Source organism: Alosa pseudoharengus, unplaced genomic scaffold (genome assembly GCF_046254945.1).
Source record: "Alosa pseudoharengus isolate Yale_2024_CS ecotype anadromous, Long Island Sound unplaced genomic scaffold, YU_APseudo_1.1 YU_APseudo_1.1_scf_6, whole genome shotgun sequence".
Classification (NCBI taxonomy): domain Eukaryota; kingdom Metazoa; phylum Chordata; class Actinopteri; order Clupeiformes; family Clupeidae; genus Alosa; species Alosa pseudoharengus.
In genome coordinates, this window is record NW_027468848.1 from 22,273,076 (window position 1) to 22,290,571 (window position 17,496).

Sequence of the window (17,496 nt, forward strand, 5' to 3'; positions counted from 1 at the left end):
CCAGCCTGCTGTGGATTTAACAGTGTTTTGTTTTTTTTTTGGGGGGGGGGGTCTCCATTGTCTCTGTACCCAGGGCCCAGTATCAGCAGCTCCTGGAGGAGGGGAAGGAGGAGACGCTGGAGGAGAGGAGGGTGAACCTGCTCAAGGCCCAGGTCATGCAGTTGGAGAGACAGGTACTCTGCTGCTCCGGATGCTATCCCCAGGTTCCTTAAGGTTGCCTTTGTGTGATTGTGCGATTACTCCACCCTTGCTCCAGCTGGCCTCCGTTCACATTATGTTTTTGTTTTGCGCAACCGGATCCGTCGATGTCATAAACACAAGCAGAACGAGAGTGATGAGAGCTGCTTGAATGAGGAGATTCTTTTGGAGACAGGCTGTAATGAGAAATGAATTTGCAGCTTTGCTTATGGAGCTGGAGCATGTAAGCGTGCCTTTCAAAGTGAGCGAGTTGTGCGGTTAAGTTATGTCACAAAAAATCAGTTCTAGGCCTATGTCATTTTCAATATCAAAAGGGAGAGCCAGAGCAGTAGAAAAAAAGAACTGCTCTGAAGAGCTATTTCATTTAAAGAGTAGCAGCGCTAACAAATCGTTAGAGAACTAGGCTGTATTCTTCCTGAAGATGTTCATCCCCCACATATTTCCAATAAACAAGTTATTTCCTCATCAGACCACAGTAGCCTACCTTTCCCGCTCATTTTTGGGCCTGTCTTATTAACAAACACACAGGTCGTCACGTCATCAATAGCGTTTATTTCCTAGTTTTGATACAAATAGCATTTACACCAAAGCAAACCGCACCGGAGTTCAGGTGAACCGAACCCCAGACTACTGTTTTCTGGTGGACTCTGGTCCAGTTTTGGGTCTGCATCTGAGTTCGGCAGACTATGTTCGCATTATCAAAATGAACCAAACTAACGCTCCTAACAAACTTGGGTGTGGACCAAATGGTCTAGTGTGAATGTGACTTAAAGGTGTGACGACAGAAGTTAGCTGGCAATGTGTTAAAGGCATACAAATTTGCACAATTATATGCACAATTTTAACTTACAACCCATACAGTCTGCCCTCCAAAACATTCCTGATTGGCATTCCTTGTGGTGTCTATGGGTCTTGTGTGCTGGCTTAACAACAAATGGAAATGGAGAAGAATGACCCATATGTTAAATTACACAATTGCCTCAACACCTCCCAATATAACTTTCTTATGTCGAGAACAGACTTAAACAGACTTAATTTGAGACTCCTCATTAATACAAATGAACAATACTACATATACTTGAAAGTTAGGGTAGGCATTCTGGCTGGGAGAAGTTATGTGAGGATAGTGATCTCATTTTACTTGATAGAGTCTTCGTAGGGACTTTCCCTGTACTGGATATGAAGTGATACAACAACTTTTTATTTAATGTTTGATTACTGTACACCAACTGTTTTTCCCTGCCAAGTAATGAAAGAAAAGCACACATGCACATCAAACACTTTTTTTCCCCACCAAATTTGGACCAAAGTGAGTGGTGCAGCGTTTGAAATCTCATGAGACTGACGGTAAAAAGGATAGACGGGTGGACACTGGCCAGTTAAATCGCTTCCCCTCCGATTTCATCAAGGGAGGTAACCATAGAAACCTTTTTTCAAAGAGGCTGCCCTCTTCCTGTGTCAGCTGTGCAAGAATCATCCTCAAATGATGAAAACAGGCAGGGCCGACTTAAAAGAGCATCCATAATGAGGGTGGTTGCTGTGGATCCCAGGTTGCCAACACGGACTACTGACAAAGTAGAGTTTTGAGCCTTAAACTTATCTGGGTCTATATACTTTTTGGAGCATCCACCAACGAAAAACACACAGTTTCAGAGATTTGAGACTCAAAGTAAAGACTTCTTGAGTGTGTGTACTATGGTTTGAACTGTTAATGAGAATCTCTATGTTTTGAACAGACTGTGTTTATCTTTTCATCTGGATCAAAAGCACAGTGTAAGCCTTGAATATTTGTAACAAGAAAGGCCTATTTTAGTACCAATGTGCAAATAGCGTGCACAACACAAAAACAAACCAAACCAGAAGTCACTGTCAGCAAGAAAATGCCCCCCTCAAGGGACAAAATTAAGTTTTTGCTAATTAAGAAAATAAACAAATGGTAATTACTCATTTTAATTAGTGAATTACTTAGCCAAGCATAATCATGGTCTGTTTTCCACCACCATGTAATGGTGGAGACTGACAGTTGTATTCTAGTTAAAGATATAAAATGTAAGTGCCAGATGCTCATTGATGGCCAAGCATAGACATTCTCAAGGTCAGCGCAGGAAAATAGGGCTTTGTAGCCTTATGAATTTTAATTTCTATGGTTTATGTTTTTATCAATACTTTATAAAAGGCATTTACGTTACATCGTTATTTGACCTCTGATTTGAACAGTAAACCTTTTGTCAATTGCACCAATAAGAGAACTAGGATTCTTAACCTGGATCACTACCTGGAATGTTTGAAATGTCTATTTACTCTATGGAAATGTGATGTTCTATTAGCTTGTCACTGAGGGCTTTCTGCTCGCCCTTTTTCTGACCTGTTCTCCTCCCAGGTAGTGTTGCTGTCCGAGGGTCTGAGCGCACAGGTGTGTCGCTGTCACGATGTTGAGACAGCCCTTGATCCGCTCGTAGACAAACTAAGGTACTGTCATCTATCCTACACAGATGAAGGGTTGCACCACAGGCCCCATCCTAAACTCTAGCACCTTAGTTTATATATTCACACTAAACATGAATATCAGTTGTCACATTGTAAAATACTGAGTATTACCAAAGTCCTTGTAGGCAAGTCCCCCCACTCGGCGTCTTCGGGCAGTTATTTCGGGGAGCTATTTTCCTGTTCAAATGAATGGGGAGGCATACGTAAGGTCGTATTGACATAAAAATTACATCAGCTGAATCTGTTCATAAATCTGAATTAAAAATACCCCCCCCCCCCCAAATCACTAAAATAACGCAAAAAATTTGTTACTTACAAAAAAATTGAATTCTTGCGTTACTTACATTACAGGAAGGGGCGGGATATACAACTGCCATATTGGAGTTGCAAACTAACCCCATACATCTATGAATGCTGTCTATGAGTGCTGTTTCCTCATTAGAAAGTCTCTGCTATGGGGGTGCTGTGGCGCAGCAGGCTGCAGCGCCCGTACCATGTACGGGTCTGAGTGCCCGCGGGGACCCCGGTTCGAATCCGACCTGCGGTCATTTCCCGATTCCCACCTCATCTCTCTCTCCCACTTACTTCCTGTCACTCTTCACTGTCCTTACCAAATAACACAGGCACTCGGCGTCTTCGGGCAGTTATTTCGGGGAGCTATTTTCCTGTTCAAATGAATGGGGAGGCATACGTAAGGTCGTATTGACATAAAAATTACATCAGCTGAATCTGTTCATAAATCTGAATTAAAAATACCCCCCCCCCCCCCCCCCCCCAAATCACTAAAATAACGCAAAAAATGTGTTACTTACAAAAAATTTGAATTCTTGCGTTACTTACATTACAGGAAGGGGCGGGATATACAACTGCCATATTGGAGTTGCAAACTAACCCCATACATCTATGAATGCTGTCTATGAGTGCTGTTTCCTCATTAGAAAGTCTCTGCTATGGGGGTGCTGTGGCGCAGCAGGCTGCAGCGCCCGTACCATGTACGGGTCTGAGTGCCCGCGGGGACCCCGGTTCGAATCCGACCTGCGGTCATTTCCCGATTCCCACCTCATCTCTCTCTCCCACTTACTTCCTGTCACTCTTCACTGTCCTTACCAAATAACACAGGCACTCGGCGTCTTCGGGCAGTTATTTCGGGGAGCTATTTTCCTGTTCAAATGAATGGGGAGGCATACGTAAGGTCGTATTGACATAAAAATTACATCAGCTGAATCTGTTCATAAATCTGAATTAAAAATACCCCCCCCCCCCCCCCCCCCAAATCACTAAAATAACGCAAAAAATGTGTTACTTACAAAAAATTTGAATTCTTGCGTTACTTACATTACAGGAAGGGGCGGGATATACAACTGCCATATTGGAGTTGCAAACTAACCCCATACATCTATGAATGCTGTCTATGAGTGCTGTTTCCTCATTAGAAAGTCTCTGGTATGGGGGTGCTGTGGCGCAGCAGGCTGCAGCGCCCGTACCATGTACGGGTCTGAGTGCCCGCGGGGACCCCGGTTCGAATCCGACCTGCGGTCATTTCCCGATTCCCACCTCATCTCTCTCTCCCACTTACTTCCTGTCACTCTTCACTGTCCTTACCAAATAAAGGCAAAAAAGCCCAAAAAATATACTTTAAAAAAAGAAAGTCTCTGGTATTACTGGGAAGGAGGAAGGAGATGTCATTAATAACTCTTCAACTTCCTTTAAAGTAAAAACTATTTATCTCTGTAGATGATCTAGAGCTGAATAAAGCCATCAGGGCGCCTGTAATCCCCTCTGCGTCTCTGTAAATGCGAAGTTGCCTCCCTTATCCTGTCCGATCATTCGGCCCCTCTGCCTCAGCGAGATCCACTAATACCCACATGGATATGGTGGACCGGGCGGCCATGTTGGCTTCCCCGTCCGCGCTTGCTGGGAAGCGGCCGTACCTGCTCTGTGTCAGTGGCGTTAAAGGCAGCCGGACGTGACAGGAGCCAGAGCTCCGAGGAACTCCAGGCCCTCTCCCCCTCGCTCTGTGGAGCGGCTCAAGCGAGCGGTGAGCCTCTCAGCGCCTCCCGAGCTCGTCCGCGGGGGCCCCAGGGCCCGTCCGCCGGCGATGAGCGGGGCCGATAGGGTGTCGGTAATCCTTTCAGGCGGGCAGGCCCTTAAGTGGCCGTTATTGTGCAGTCTGATCCAATAATCACCGGGATTACAGCACTTTGCTCCGACATAATTTCATTTTGTTACACCCCGCAATCGCATCGGCCCGGCCTACTGTTTCACATTAAAGTGTTGACTCCGTGACACGCCGGAGAAACGAACCGGGGTTGAACCCTCTCGCTGGTCAACGCCTAAATGTGTCAGGTGGTTTCAGTTACAGAGGCATCTAATGTTGTTCGCCAACTCCTGCCTTGAATAAATGTGTGTGTGTGTGTGTGTGTGTGTGTGTGTGTGTGTGTGTGTGTGTGTGTGTGTGTGTGTGTGTGTGTGTGTGTGTGTGTGTGTGTGTGTGTGTGTGTGTCTGTTCAGGTAGGCAGAAGAGCACCAACGTCTCTTTTCTGTCCCATAGATTGCTGCTGTGCTCGGAGTCCCCTGGCCCTGAGGTGTGTATCCAACAGTCTGAGCTCACCCAGCTGCTTGAGAGGTGTGCAGATGTCAGACAGAAGCTACATAGGAAAGTCAAGGTAATCATTGCCATTAGAATAATAATAATAACAATAATATGTTTATTTTATGTAGTGCCTTTCTCAAACCCAAGGTCGCTTTACATAGTAGGAAGGCAATATGTATAGTTGCGTCTGTAGTTAGTCTGCGTAGTTTATTGGCTAACACCACATATCATGGGATACTCTTTGAGTACTGTCTATCAAGTCTGCACAGAATGAGTTTGTTTTTTACATTCCATGCCATAATCTTGAGGTATTCATATTACACTGTTGTGCCCCATATCTGTTCTTTGTGCTTGGTGCCTTATCAGGCTACATTCATACCATGTTCACCTCTCTCAGGTGGAGACATTTCCCTTGGAAGCTTTTAGATTATTGTGTGAATTAAATGAACTTAGAGAGCCTCTCTCTCTCAATGTCTCTATTGCCAAGTATTCACTGAAAATCACAGAACAAACCAATGATCCCAAGCCACAAAATGTCTGAATATGTTTCCTTGGGTACTGGGAAAGCGCTGGTGTAAAATGAAATCCCTTCCTGTGGAAGACTGCATTCAGTAGTCCTCCTTTAATCACCCTGTTCCTTTCTCACCTCCCTCCTGTCTTTAACATGGTCTTGCATGGAGATTGAGGGGCTTAATACTGTGTGTTGGGGAACAGCAGCCTATGCAATATTTATGTACGTAAGTTTGAATAAAGAGTGAATGACTGAGCAGAAACAAGCCTGTGAGCGACTGTGCCACTTGCTTCCTGCCATCCCTCAAGCAACCCCTAACTCCCCCCAACACCCCTCCACCACCACCAGCACACTCCGTCCTGAAGCAGGTCAGGGAACAAAGGCTCATCACCTCCCTCAGCACCGTGTATGGATTTCCTGTGCACTTGGCAGTAATGTCGTTCTGACACAAAGATTTGTCCTCTCCCAGCCTGACTGCCTGGTGTCTGTTCATCTTCTCCATGGCCATGGAGGGCAGATCCCCCCCCCCCCCACACACACCCCTGTACTGTGTGCCCATGTTGAGCACCCCCCCCCCCCCCCCAGTGGTGATGTAACACCCTCAGTAGTCGGATAATAACATGCCACAATGATAGAAAGTCCTGTTAACTAATAGACCAGGTGTTATTACATGCTTTATCACTGTGCGCACGTCAGAGATAAATAGATGAAAAGGATTTTGTGAACGTGTCATAGAAAGTGTGTGTGTGTGCGCGTGTGTGTGTGTATGTGTATGTGTGTGTGTGTGTGTGGGGGGGGGGGTAATGGAATCATTGGGAGATGTGTAATCCCTCCCCCTCCATGTTTGCTACAGCAAAATGTGTCTCTTATCCTGAGATTTCATTTCTCTTCTTTCATTTCTTTCATTTTCTTTGTTGTGTGTGTGTGTGTGTGTGTGTGTGTGTGTGTGTGTGTGTGTGTGTGTGTGTGTGTGTGTGTGTGTGTGTGTGTGTGTGTGTGTTTGTTGGGCTTAGCTGAGAGGGTTGAGCTCAGAAACGAGAGAGAAATCTGTGTGATGGATCGGCTGGCTCTTAATGGGAATGCGTCATAGCCGTCTACCCTTTCATTTGTAGCGGGCCGCAGTGAGCTCTGTCTGTCTTAACCACGCCTCTGGGTGTCTTACTCGAGCAGACTAGCTGACAAATCTCATTCACACGTCTCAGAACACATGTGGGCAGTAGCATGGTGTTCCCCATGGGGAACTGATCTGTCCTAAGTAGGTTCGGTTTTGAGAACTTGGAAGGTGCTGTGAAGGTGCTGTCCAAACCAGACGTCATAGATCTATGGGAATCGCCATATTTCTCCTTTTAAAGCAACACTATGTAGTTATTTTATCTTAAAATAATGTCTTCAAACTCATTTCGATGCTGCAATGCTTACATCAAGAAGAATGGAGTCTCTGACATTGTTGATGCGGCTATGCATTGAAGGCTGAAAGGCCATGGTATATGCTACTCAGTTCAAAATTGCACTGATTGACGTTGTTTTGACATTGTTTTGGATGATAACACTTATCAACTAAAAGTAGGCTGTCCCAGTTTCCATTAAGCCTAGTTCTCCCATGTTAATAGTTTTTGTACTTTTAGAACCAAATGGTATGTTGTTTTATTTACGTTCTTATGATTGTTATTCTTTGTTATTTTAAAACAAAGCAGAATAGCAACAGTGGTATATACTGTACAGCAGAAAATTCGTTTTTGCCCTTTGTTGACACATCTGGGCAGTCACTAATGTTAACCAGATTGAAGAGTGGACATAATGGTCTCTTGTCTATAATTGCCATAATTGTCAAATCTACACATCAAACACAATACAAACATCATTTGGAGATTGAAGATAAGAGATGACTTCAGGATCAAGTATTATTTTCCAAAATGTCTGGTTCTTCCACACCCAGGCAATCATGCTTGTGCTGGTTATTTTAAAGTCCACGTTTTGAGAGGTGGTGGCTCTAGAAATCAGATGGGTAATATTGGCACTTGCTGTAATTATGACAACATCTACAATTTAGAAAATTGCCCATCAAGCCACACAATGAGGCTTTGACTTTGTGAATGATGGGGGTTTCCATCCACAGAAACAGAGGCAATGACACACTTCCAGCCCTCATAGAGTAATGTATTTTGGCTGTAATTAAATTTTCAAAGCCCCATCATGATCTTGAAAACAATTATGCTGATAGTTCTTTTACATGCTTTCATTAATGTCAGGCTCTGTCAGCACCCCATAGTGTGCTAGTTAATGAAGTCAATTTAATTAAAGCGTAATTTTTCTCCTCCGTGTTGTTTTGAAAGCCCCTTGATGAGTCGAAAGAGGGACAAACTTCCCGGAAAAATTCTGTCAGCAATAATTTACAGCCAGACTGCTGTGTGTTTCGCCCAGTAAAATATGCTCAGTGCCTCAGTGAAACAGAAGAAGAAGAAGAATGCAACTAAAGACGAAGAATAGAAGAGAAATGAAGAATAGAAAGCGCTAGAGAGCTGGCGTGCCTTGCTCTTGGCGCCACGCACCGACATGGTTTAAAACAGATTTCATGTCGACATGAGAATCCTTAATTTGGCAGCGCACTTTGCACTGCGAAAACAGCTGGTGGGAATCTGTTGCATCACCTTTTCTTCTTGTCCTCCTCAAACTGCTCTAATTCCAGTATGAAATCCATTTGGAAACGTAGAGTAACTCCTCCATATTCTGCTTTAGTGGGGCTGCCTCTCTTTGGCAAACAAGCTGTTGTTAAGCAGGTGCAGGAGGAGTGGGCATTAAAAAAAAGCCTCGTTGTTTACTAGCACTATGACAGAGAACAAGACTAATATGAATGGTTTTTCCGAAGGATGTGGTTTTCATAACTGACACTTTGTCACGGGGGGGTTAATGCATGTTTTTTTAATGCCACGAAGACCAGTGCACTCCACATGCCGGTGGGATTGGGACGAAATCTGTTTCATATTGCCTCGCTTCGGTCCATATTTGGTGTCAGGCTTTCTGTGGGGTTGTGGCTGCTCCCCTCATCTCCCCCATCTGGATTTCATCAGATTAATTTTACGGCTTGTTAAAGTCACACACTGCCTCGAGAAGACCACAGATTTGTATCAGGCGCAAATGAAAAACTCTCTCTCTCTTTTTTTTATAAAGCGAAAGCCCTGCCATTAGCACTCTGCCTATCATTGATCTTGCTTCAGCGAGTGTGAAATTCAAGATGCTCTCGCCTCAGCGCGGGGTTATCCCATGTTAAATGTTTAACTAATGCAATCAGCCGCTGAATTTTTGTTGTGTTATTTCCCATCAGTGATTTCTCTTCTTGGAGACGCGGTCATATTTTCATGACAGCTCTCCCAGCAGTCACTTCCCACGTTCCTGCTGCTTTAACTGAGCCATCGGCCGTGAGGGAAGAAATAGCTAGTCTTTTTCGTAAATATCACACACAGATGTCGAACCGAAAATAAGCATGGAAAATTCACAACATGCCTTTCTTATGCCTGAGACAAAATGAATGCACAGTGAGCTCACATGTTTTCTGTGGCATTAGAAAAAGTCTTACCCACCATTTAACATCATACAAAAAAGAAAAAGGCTTGTCTGAAGTGTCATTCTGCGCCATGTTCTCCCATGCAGCAGTGGGAATCAGACTATCTATCTGGAGCCTTTTGTTCTTTCACTAACCAGCACCATTACAGCCGTGTGGTTTGTGGGAGGAGGGTCCGTCGCTGAAACTCAAACAGATGGGGAAGGAGAGATCGCCAGATAATAGCCTCATTCTTGCAAATGCAGAAATGATTATCTAGTTCAAACAGTTCACTGGACGGACGCGCAAGTCACACCAGGTTTGTTTGTCTCTCGAGGGGTCGGGAGAGTTCAAGGCGCTGAGATGTTCCGTCATGCTCGGGGGAACATTCTTCTGCGTCCCACTGCACCGGGCCTACTGAGAGTCAGGCCGCGCTAGCTGAAGATGCTAGACCATTTGGGACAGAGTGTTTTGTTTGGTTTTGTTTTTTCTTCGAATTTGTCAAAGAAAGATATATTTTAAACTCAACTTATTTGTGAATTTGTGAAATAAGCAAAGAATAGGCAAAGAATTGTGTGTGTGTGTGTATGTGTGGTGTGCTTGTTTGTGTGGTGCGTTTGTTTGTGTGTGTGTGTGTGTTTGTGTGTGTGTGCTTGTGCTTGTGCGCGCTGTGCAGACGACGACTCCTCCCCGAGCCGCCATCCATCGTCTCAGAGAAATGCCTTCTTGTGATAAGGCTGTGACCCCGGCGCAGGGCCCAGCGAAGGAAAGTAAATTGCTGGCAGTGACCACTGTTCTCCAATGGCCCTCATGTCAGGAAGTGATCAGTGGGTGGTGGCGGTGGGTGGGGGCGGGGGTGGTGGCTGCTCGTGCTCCTCCCGTACCAGAGCGGATTCCGGCCCCCGCAGTCGCTCCACGCAGCGGCCCTGGCACATGGATCACAGTAATTACTGTGCTCGCCATCCTGGGTTATTAGTTTAGGGAATGTCAGGAGCGTATATCAAACCCAATTTGCTCTCTGGCTTGAGAGGTCACTCATCTTCTCTGCCTCTCCTTCCCTCTCTCTCTCTCTTTCTCCCTCTCTCTCTCTCTCTCTCTCTCTCCCTCTCTCCATCCCCCCTCCCTCTCTCTTTCTCTCTCTCCCTCTCCACTGCCTGTCAGGGTGCTGCAAGGACAGCTGTCCACTGTATGGCCGTGCTGTTGCTCTTTTTGCTTTGAGGGTATTGGTTACATTTGCTTTGCAACATAAAACACATATTTCTTTTTGTGCGTTTTATTGAAATACTTTCATTTGGAGCTGAAGGCTTTTCCTGTGCCCCACGCAGATAGGGTTGCATTTGAATTTCAAAAACAATCTTTTTTTTTTTTCCTCCTCAAAGGTTACTCCAGGCAGGCTCCATTACAGCACTTGTCTTGAAATTCAAATTGTATTGTCTAACCCTATGATGTGGACCTTAAAGTCTTATTCATGTTGTTTTATTTAGCGTTTCTTTATATTTTACATTAATACTGAGCTCTTAATGTAAGCATTGTAGACATCCATAATCCTTTTGAGCCTAGGCCTATGTTGGTTTTTGAATAATGTACAGGGCCTAAGCTCCATCGGAAAACCCCCCTGTATTAGTAATATTTCTAAATGGGTAATGATCGTGAAGGCTCTCAAATGGTGTTTGTGGCTTATGCTTTTGCACATGTATTCTCCTGAGTGTTGCAGGCTGAAGGTCCTGGCACGCAGTCAACACAGTTATTGTCCTCTATGGACTCCCATTTCCTCTATTTAATGTGCTGGTCGTACAAACTGATGTTTGAGTTGATTCAGCAGATAGTAGATCCTTAATTTCTCCCAATGCCAGACACAGTCCTGCCCAACAATGCATATATGCAAGTCTCCCTAACATGTATCAATACTTTGGCATGTGAGAGGGAGTGAGAAATGCATTTATTATTTATGGGGAGTTTGAAAGGTGGTGCATTAAACTTGAATGCTTTCTTCTTGTGGTGAAATGGCTGGCTTTGGTGTTGCTCCCCCTTGTAATAAAATGCTCTTGTCTGGAAAATCCCTGTGCACATCTGCATTTGTGTTGGTGTTTGCGGGGATGTTATAGAACGTGGGAGTTTTGTATGTACCTGGACACATCACGAAATTTGAGTGACTAATATGACCTACATTGATTTCTTTCTCTTTTTTACTACCAACCAGGGCTGCAACTAAGAATTATTTTCTGTTGAATAATCTGTTGATTTTTTTCTCTCATTTAAATGATTATCCCAGTTATTTCTTTGATGTCCCCAGATGCCTTGTTTTGTCCACACATTAAATATATTTGGTTTACCATCATAGAGGAGTAAGCCAAGCAGTAAAGCTGAAAATATTTGAGTTTAAGAAGCTGCAAAATTCCTGACAAAATGGCACAAACAAATAAAGCTACTACCAAAACAATTATGGACAACTAATTAATCAATTAATTGTTGCAGCATTGCCACCTACCCTGATTTTACCTACACGTAGTTTCTGTTTCTGTGGGGCTTTCTCAGTGGCCCATGGTGGCTACAGCCAGGTGGCCTCAAAAGCCACCAGCTTCTCTGCCATCCCTCTGAAGGCTGATTGAAAGCTCGATGGCCGCCACAGAAGCCTGGAGGGAACAGAGAGAGGCTGGGGAGGGAGGAACGGGATGGGCAGAGGAGGTGGAGGGTGGGGGGGTTCTCACCAACAGGGAACTGCTTCAGCACAGATCAGAGGAATCTAGCAGATGGCTGGTTTGGCTTTGGCATACGGGCGTGTAAGGGGAACGCTTCCGTACCCATCCACCCGTCATCTGTCACCGAAGGCCCCGGGGCAGACGTCTGCACCTGTGAGAGAGAGAGGGAGAGAGGGAGAGAGAGAGAGAGAGAGAGAGAGAGAGAGAGAGAGAGAGACACTATGAACACCTGTCACAAAAACTGGTAGCTGGGGACCTACCACCAAGCCAAAAAAATGACAAAAACGCACCACTGGGGCAACGGGAGAGAGGGAACCTCCGTCACTCATGTTTTCGTCTCGTTGGCCTGAGAGTCGCTGCAGACAGGCGATGTTCTCAGACGATGTTTTCCTCCTCGGCGTTGGGGCCTGAGCTCTCCGAGGCCCTGTATGATTCAATCATTTGCAATTTTTTGCCCTGATGAATCTTCCCCCACCCGCCTCACACATCTGCTCGGCTGCATTAGTCAAACACTCCGTGAGAGACTAGCGTCGCCCAAGCAGGGCCAGAGCAAGCACAATCAGTCTTCTCATATTAACATTTTATTCGCCATAACGTGTAAAAAGACAATGTTGTATGTCACAACAGCATATGCTGCTGTGCTTGTATGCATCTGTGGTTGTTTGTAAGCCCTCTTGTATTGCCTCAGGACTATTCCATTCACCAGTTTGCTCGCGGAATTTTCTCTGCCAGTGTGGGCTGTGGGGCATACACAGAAAAACAAGTCGGGTCCTAAAAATGGCAAACACGCAAACATTTAACTTGAGGTAAAGCGTGTGTGTGTGTGTGTGTGTGTGTGTGTGTGTGTGTGTGTGTGTGTGTGTGTGTGTGTGTGTGTGTGTGTGTGTGTGTGTGTGTGTGTGTGTGTGTGTGTGTGTGTGTGTGTGTGTGTGTGTGTGTGTGTGTGTGTGTGTGTGTGTGTGTGTGTGTGTGTGTGCGTGCGTGTGCGTGTGCGTGTGTCTGTGTGTGTGTATAGGGGGGGTTGTGGTGCGAACTAAGGCAGAGCGCATTTGCATGTTTACGGCTGTGTCACTGCGGTTTGGCTCAGACATTCGTGGAATGTGGGTCCGTGACTGCCTGAGACGCGCACCGCAGGCCTGTACGGGGCGGATTAGGAGCGGAGATGTTTACTATGAATCCCGCCCTTGTTTAGAGAGAGGGGAGCGCAGCGCCGCCCAGATGCTCTATTGGAAGCGAACGACAACTGATGGAGTTAGTGGGGTTGTGTTTGCATAATCCTGAAACATTGTGTCACATTCTTAGTTGGAAATCGCTGGGGTACTTTTGCATCAGTTTTGTGACATGACCTATTCCAGGGGAAGAAAACAACACCACTCTTTCCTCCTATAAATAATATTTTGTGTGATGACATTTTTAGGTCATCTGCAGATAGTTGTTTTCAGCATCGTCTTTTTGGTGACTTGTGTTGGTTGCTTCTTCGAACAAAGCGCTTATGCTGCTTTTTATGCAAAACACAAAAGGCAGCCCCATTGTGGCTGCTTCGTGGTGAATTTGTCAGCTTTGTATAATCTAGCAGGACAGTTGACCCTCGATCCGGGTTAGCTCTTCCAGAAAGTTCCATCAGCCATAGAAAGCTTTCACTTGGTCTGAAAGGCGTTTCGAGTCCTGAATTTTGAGATGCACAAACCATGTCTTGCATACTAAAGCGCCAAACTTTTGTCAGTGTCTTCGTGCGCTTCCCAAGCATTTTGCTTCAGGCTCATAGTCAGTCCAATCATGGAAAATGTGTCTGCGTTTTGTGGCCCCAGCAGCTAACCGAGGCTTTGTTCAGACAGCTGCGATCGGCCTGTTTTTTCTTTTTTTTTGGTGGTGTCATGAAGATGAGTCGATGGAGATTGCTCAGCGCGTCAGAGATTTATATGTCTCTGGCACAGGAAAGAATGTTGCTTACCCGAGGCGTCATCAGTGTACGTTTTGCGCCGTGGTGAATATTTCCTGCTCATTACAGTGCCCATGCAGACAGCCAGAGTGCATTCCTTTCAAAAATAACAAGCCCGTAAACCAGTCTACCCATCGAAGTTAAAAAAAAGGAAAGGGGAATGGTTTCGCATTTTAAAATGTGAGGATGCCGTACTCATAATTCAGCACTGTCTGGAAGGAATCTTCCGACTTTGCAGGTGGAATACTGATGGTGTGTGTGTGTGTGTGTGTGTGTGTGTGTGTATTTGTGTCTTTGTATGTATGTTGTCTCCTGAGGTCTGCATTAATATCAACAGATGAGATATTTCACAATAGTTGAATCTATTAAGCTGAACAAATCTTAGGACTTGCGGTTTGAAATTCCTCCTGCAAGTTGAGCACACATGCATATTTAATATAGCTTTAGATTACAGAAGGAGCTGCAACATGTTTCAGATAAACACATTTTTGTCTCATTGTTTAGCCTTACCGGTATTAAACAAAGACCGTTTTCCAGACCTCAGAATATGAGTTTTATTGTGCAGCCACCATAGTTTGAACACATACAGTGATGAACGGCAAAATTAATCTCCCAGAACAGTTCCTGAAAGCCCTGACCTGTATTGCTCACTGTGAATAAAAAAAAAAGATAGAGGTGGAGAGGTTATAAACATCTTAACATTTCCTGGGAAAACTATATTGGGAAATTCGGTGGGTTACTTTTTATTTTGTGCTTCATGGCATTGTGATTTGAGGTCAACAGAGAGGGGAAGGAGGCTAGACTCCTTTATTAGGTTTTAATATCAGGTATTCCTCAGAGAAATCTACACAGGTTCTCTCTCACTCTCTCTCTCTCTCTGTCTGTTTGACTGAGTGCGGTGGATATACAGTATATTATGGGGAGCTCTAGGCTTTGTGTGGACAGATGGACTGGTAGGCGTAGAATTTCTCTTCAAGAAATCCACAAATATAAGTCAGGAGATTGTAGCAGAAGTAGGACACACAATAGTCTGTTAACCTCTAACATTCAAGTGCTCTAAATGTGAGTGTTTCAAGAGAAACACTCACATTTAGCCTTTGACCCAACTTGAGATGGGGGCTGATGAGAAGGAATGAAATTCTATTGAAAGCTAACTATTTTTGTTTCAGATTTTTCAGAAAGCACCACTGCTTTCCCGTTTCTGCCTGTGCCAAATCACTAATTAAATAAACGTTTCTATTTAGCTCTTTAGCTCTCTCTTTAGCCCTTTTTTTTCTTTATAATGCCAAAAGATTATCTATGGGGCAATACTAAGCTTAATCCTCCTGGTATTATCAGTGCTACTGTATGCTAATTCAGTCTCTAGTCTCTGCCCCCTTTACAACATCACTCTTCTCAGAATACCTGAGTGTTATTATCATCTAATAGAGCCTGCTTACAGTATCTGCGATCTACAGCCTTCCTATAGTGCCACTTAACCAGATTTGGTGGTTTCCGAAATCACAGAGATTTCTGTCCAAATCTGTGATGTACGTCTTCTTCAGACTCGCTATCTCATCTGAGTGGATTTGTCTTTGAGTATCTTTAGCTTTTCTAATGTCTGAAGCAAAAAAGAAAAGAAAAAGCACAAAGATTCCTGCTGCTGCTTTGATGTTCCCCAGCGTATGCTTAGTGAGGTTCAGGTTGTGTGTGTTGGGGGGGGGGGGGGGGTCGGGGTGGCTGGGAGGTTGTGGAATGTAATCTTCTGCTCTGTGTTTTGTAGGCAACCACGGTGGAAGACCTCTCCATGCCCTGGGTGCTGACTAAGTCAAACCTGGTCAAGCAGCCTGTGACCCTGCTTGATCTCTGCTATGGCAAGACAAATAACTTAAACCTTCAGCGAGTGGTAAGTCTGGTTCATCAAACACAGTTTTGGGGGGCCGCTGAAAGTTCTGTGCTGTCAGAGTGTTATCTATGTACACTGTAGTGCCCAATCTGTCACCGTCCATGTAGGCCTACACTGATGATCAGATCCTAGAATGAGTAAACGGTTCTGCTTTATCTTTAATGAGTATGGGTGTGATTGATGGCTGAATCCATCCAACACCAGTATAAGGTCTAGCGATGGCCATTACACAGAAAGGACAATAACAGTTTTGAAAGACTGAAAAAATGTGACCGAAATACGACAGAATAACAACACCGTATTTCTGTATCGTTAACATTTCTGTATCATTAACATATCTGTAATGTGTGACTGAAATATTGTCAACTCAGATTGACGCTACCACGGAAGATGCATCATAGTTAGCAACTATGCTTTTGGGAAACGCACCCCTGATTATTGCCAGTAGTATGTACGATGTGGGATACTATCTTATGAGACAATATCTTATGACCATTTTAGATTCTAATGTTTGACTGCACCTTACATGCTCAACATTTTAGAAATCTGTCTGGTTGGAGAAAAAAGACTGATTCCTGAGCCTCTTATTGTGCTTAGACACTCACACATGCAGAGAATGGAGTAATCAGGTTAAAGGGCAGACAATAAGGTATTTGTGCTGTGTGCACACATGATCTCAGCAACCTTCCAACATATGACCAGTTTTAGATCCCATTATCAAGAATTCATTGATGTTTTCTAAAAATGCAATCATACAAGCATATTCTTTGAGGCCTCAACTGTTTCAGATGATTCTTGTTACATTGCTAATAGTATGTCATGGGGGATTATCTGACAGAACAACATGTACTTCAGTGTCATTGCTAAAGCCTCACTCGTGCCTTTTGGGAGTAATATGTAGAAAATGTAACACAGTTGATTCCATTTGTAGAAGATGTGATTTGCCTCTCCGCATATGTCCTTAATTGGCACAGCAATTATTACAATCTGCTTGACTAGTTTCTCCCTCAAAATGTTAATTAGGATTGTCCTTGCAGCAATATTCGCCTGCAAAATGATTTTATGCTAGAACACAAATTGCGATTGCCTTCACTAATAATACATGACCACGCATCAGACATCCCCTGAAAGCTGTGTGTTCGCTCTTAAAAATGCAATTGCATATTCTCAGGGACTAGGCGTCTTCTAGTCTCCCATGGCGAAGTCTACCCTAAAGCACTTTATTCTTGGGTAGAAAGCTTTAGGCTTTTGGGAGTAACTTGAAGGCTGCCAAAATTTCAAGGGAGTGCTGAACCTTCCCTTAAGCCCCAGCAAAGAGTTTTCAGTGCCCCCCCAAGTCTACCTGCTACCAGCTGTTTGCTTTCTTAACTGCTCTAAGTATGATTTGTTGGCTGAGCATCTTTCGGGGCGTAAAATACTATCTCCTAACATAATCCTTACAGTATAAGTCTTGTTTTTATGTATGTTGCGTCTGTTGTATTGTCTGTTTAAGGTAGTTGAAGTACAATACAACAATGCAATGTGCTGCATTGTATTTTCGTTTTGTGCTCAGCTTCACTTATGAAGACATAATAAAAGTATCAACAACCAGCAGGTCATTCTGATACATCCTTAACTGGTCTTTCCATATTTAGACGTTTTAACAC

The 17,496-nt window shown here is 44.3% G+C and overlaps 1 protein-coding gene across 1 annotated transcript in view; it reads left to right on the top strand.

Moving 5' to 3' along the window:
- The first annotated feature begins 60 nt into the window (after positions 1 to 60).
- Positions 61 to 17,496, top strand: part of LOC143106125 (uncharacterized) — a 48,157-nt gene continuing 30,721 nt past the window's right edge. Inside the window, exons 1-4 of the mRNA XM_076270316.1 lie at positions 61 to 173; positions 2,579 to 2,667; positions 5,237 to 5,351; positions 15,728 to 15,850. Of these exons, the coding sequence (XP_076126431.1) occupies positions 156 to 173; positions 2,579 to 2,667; positions 5,237 to 5,351; positions 15,728 to 15,850 (345 nt within the window). The 5' untranslated portion in view covers positions 61 to 155. The remainder of the gene's footprint in view (positions 174 to 2,578; positions 2,668 to 5,236; positions 5,352 to 15,727; positions 15,851 to 17,496) is intronic.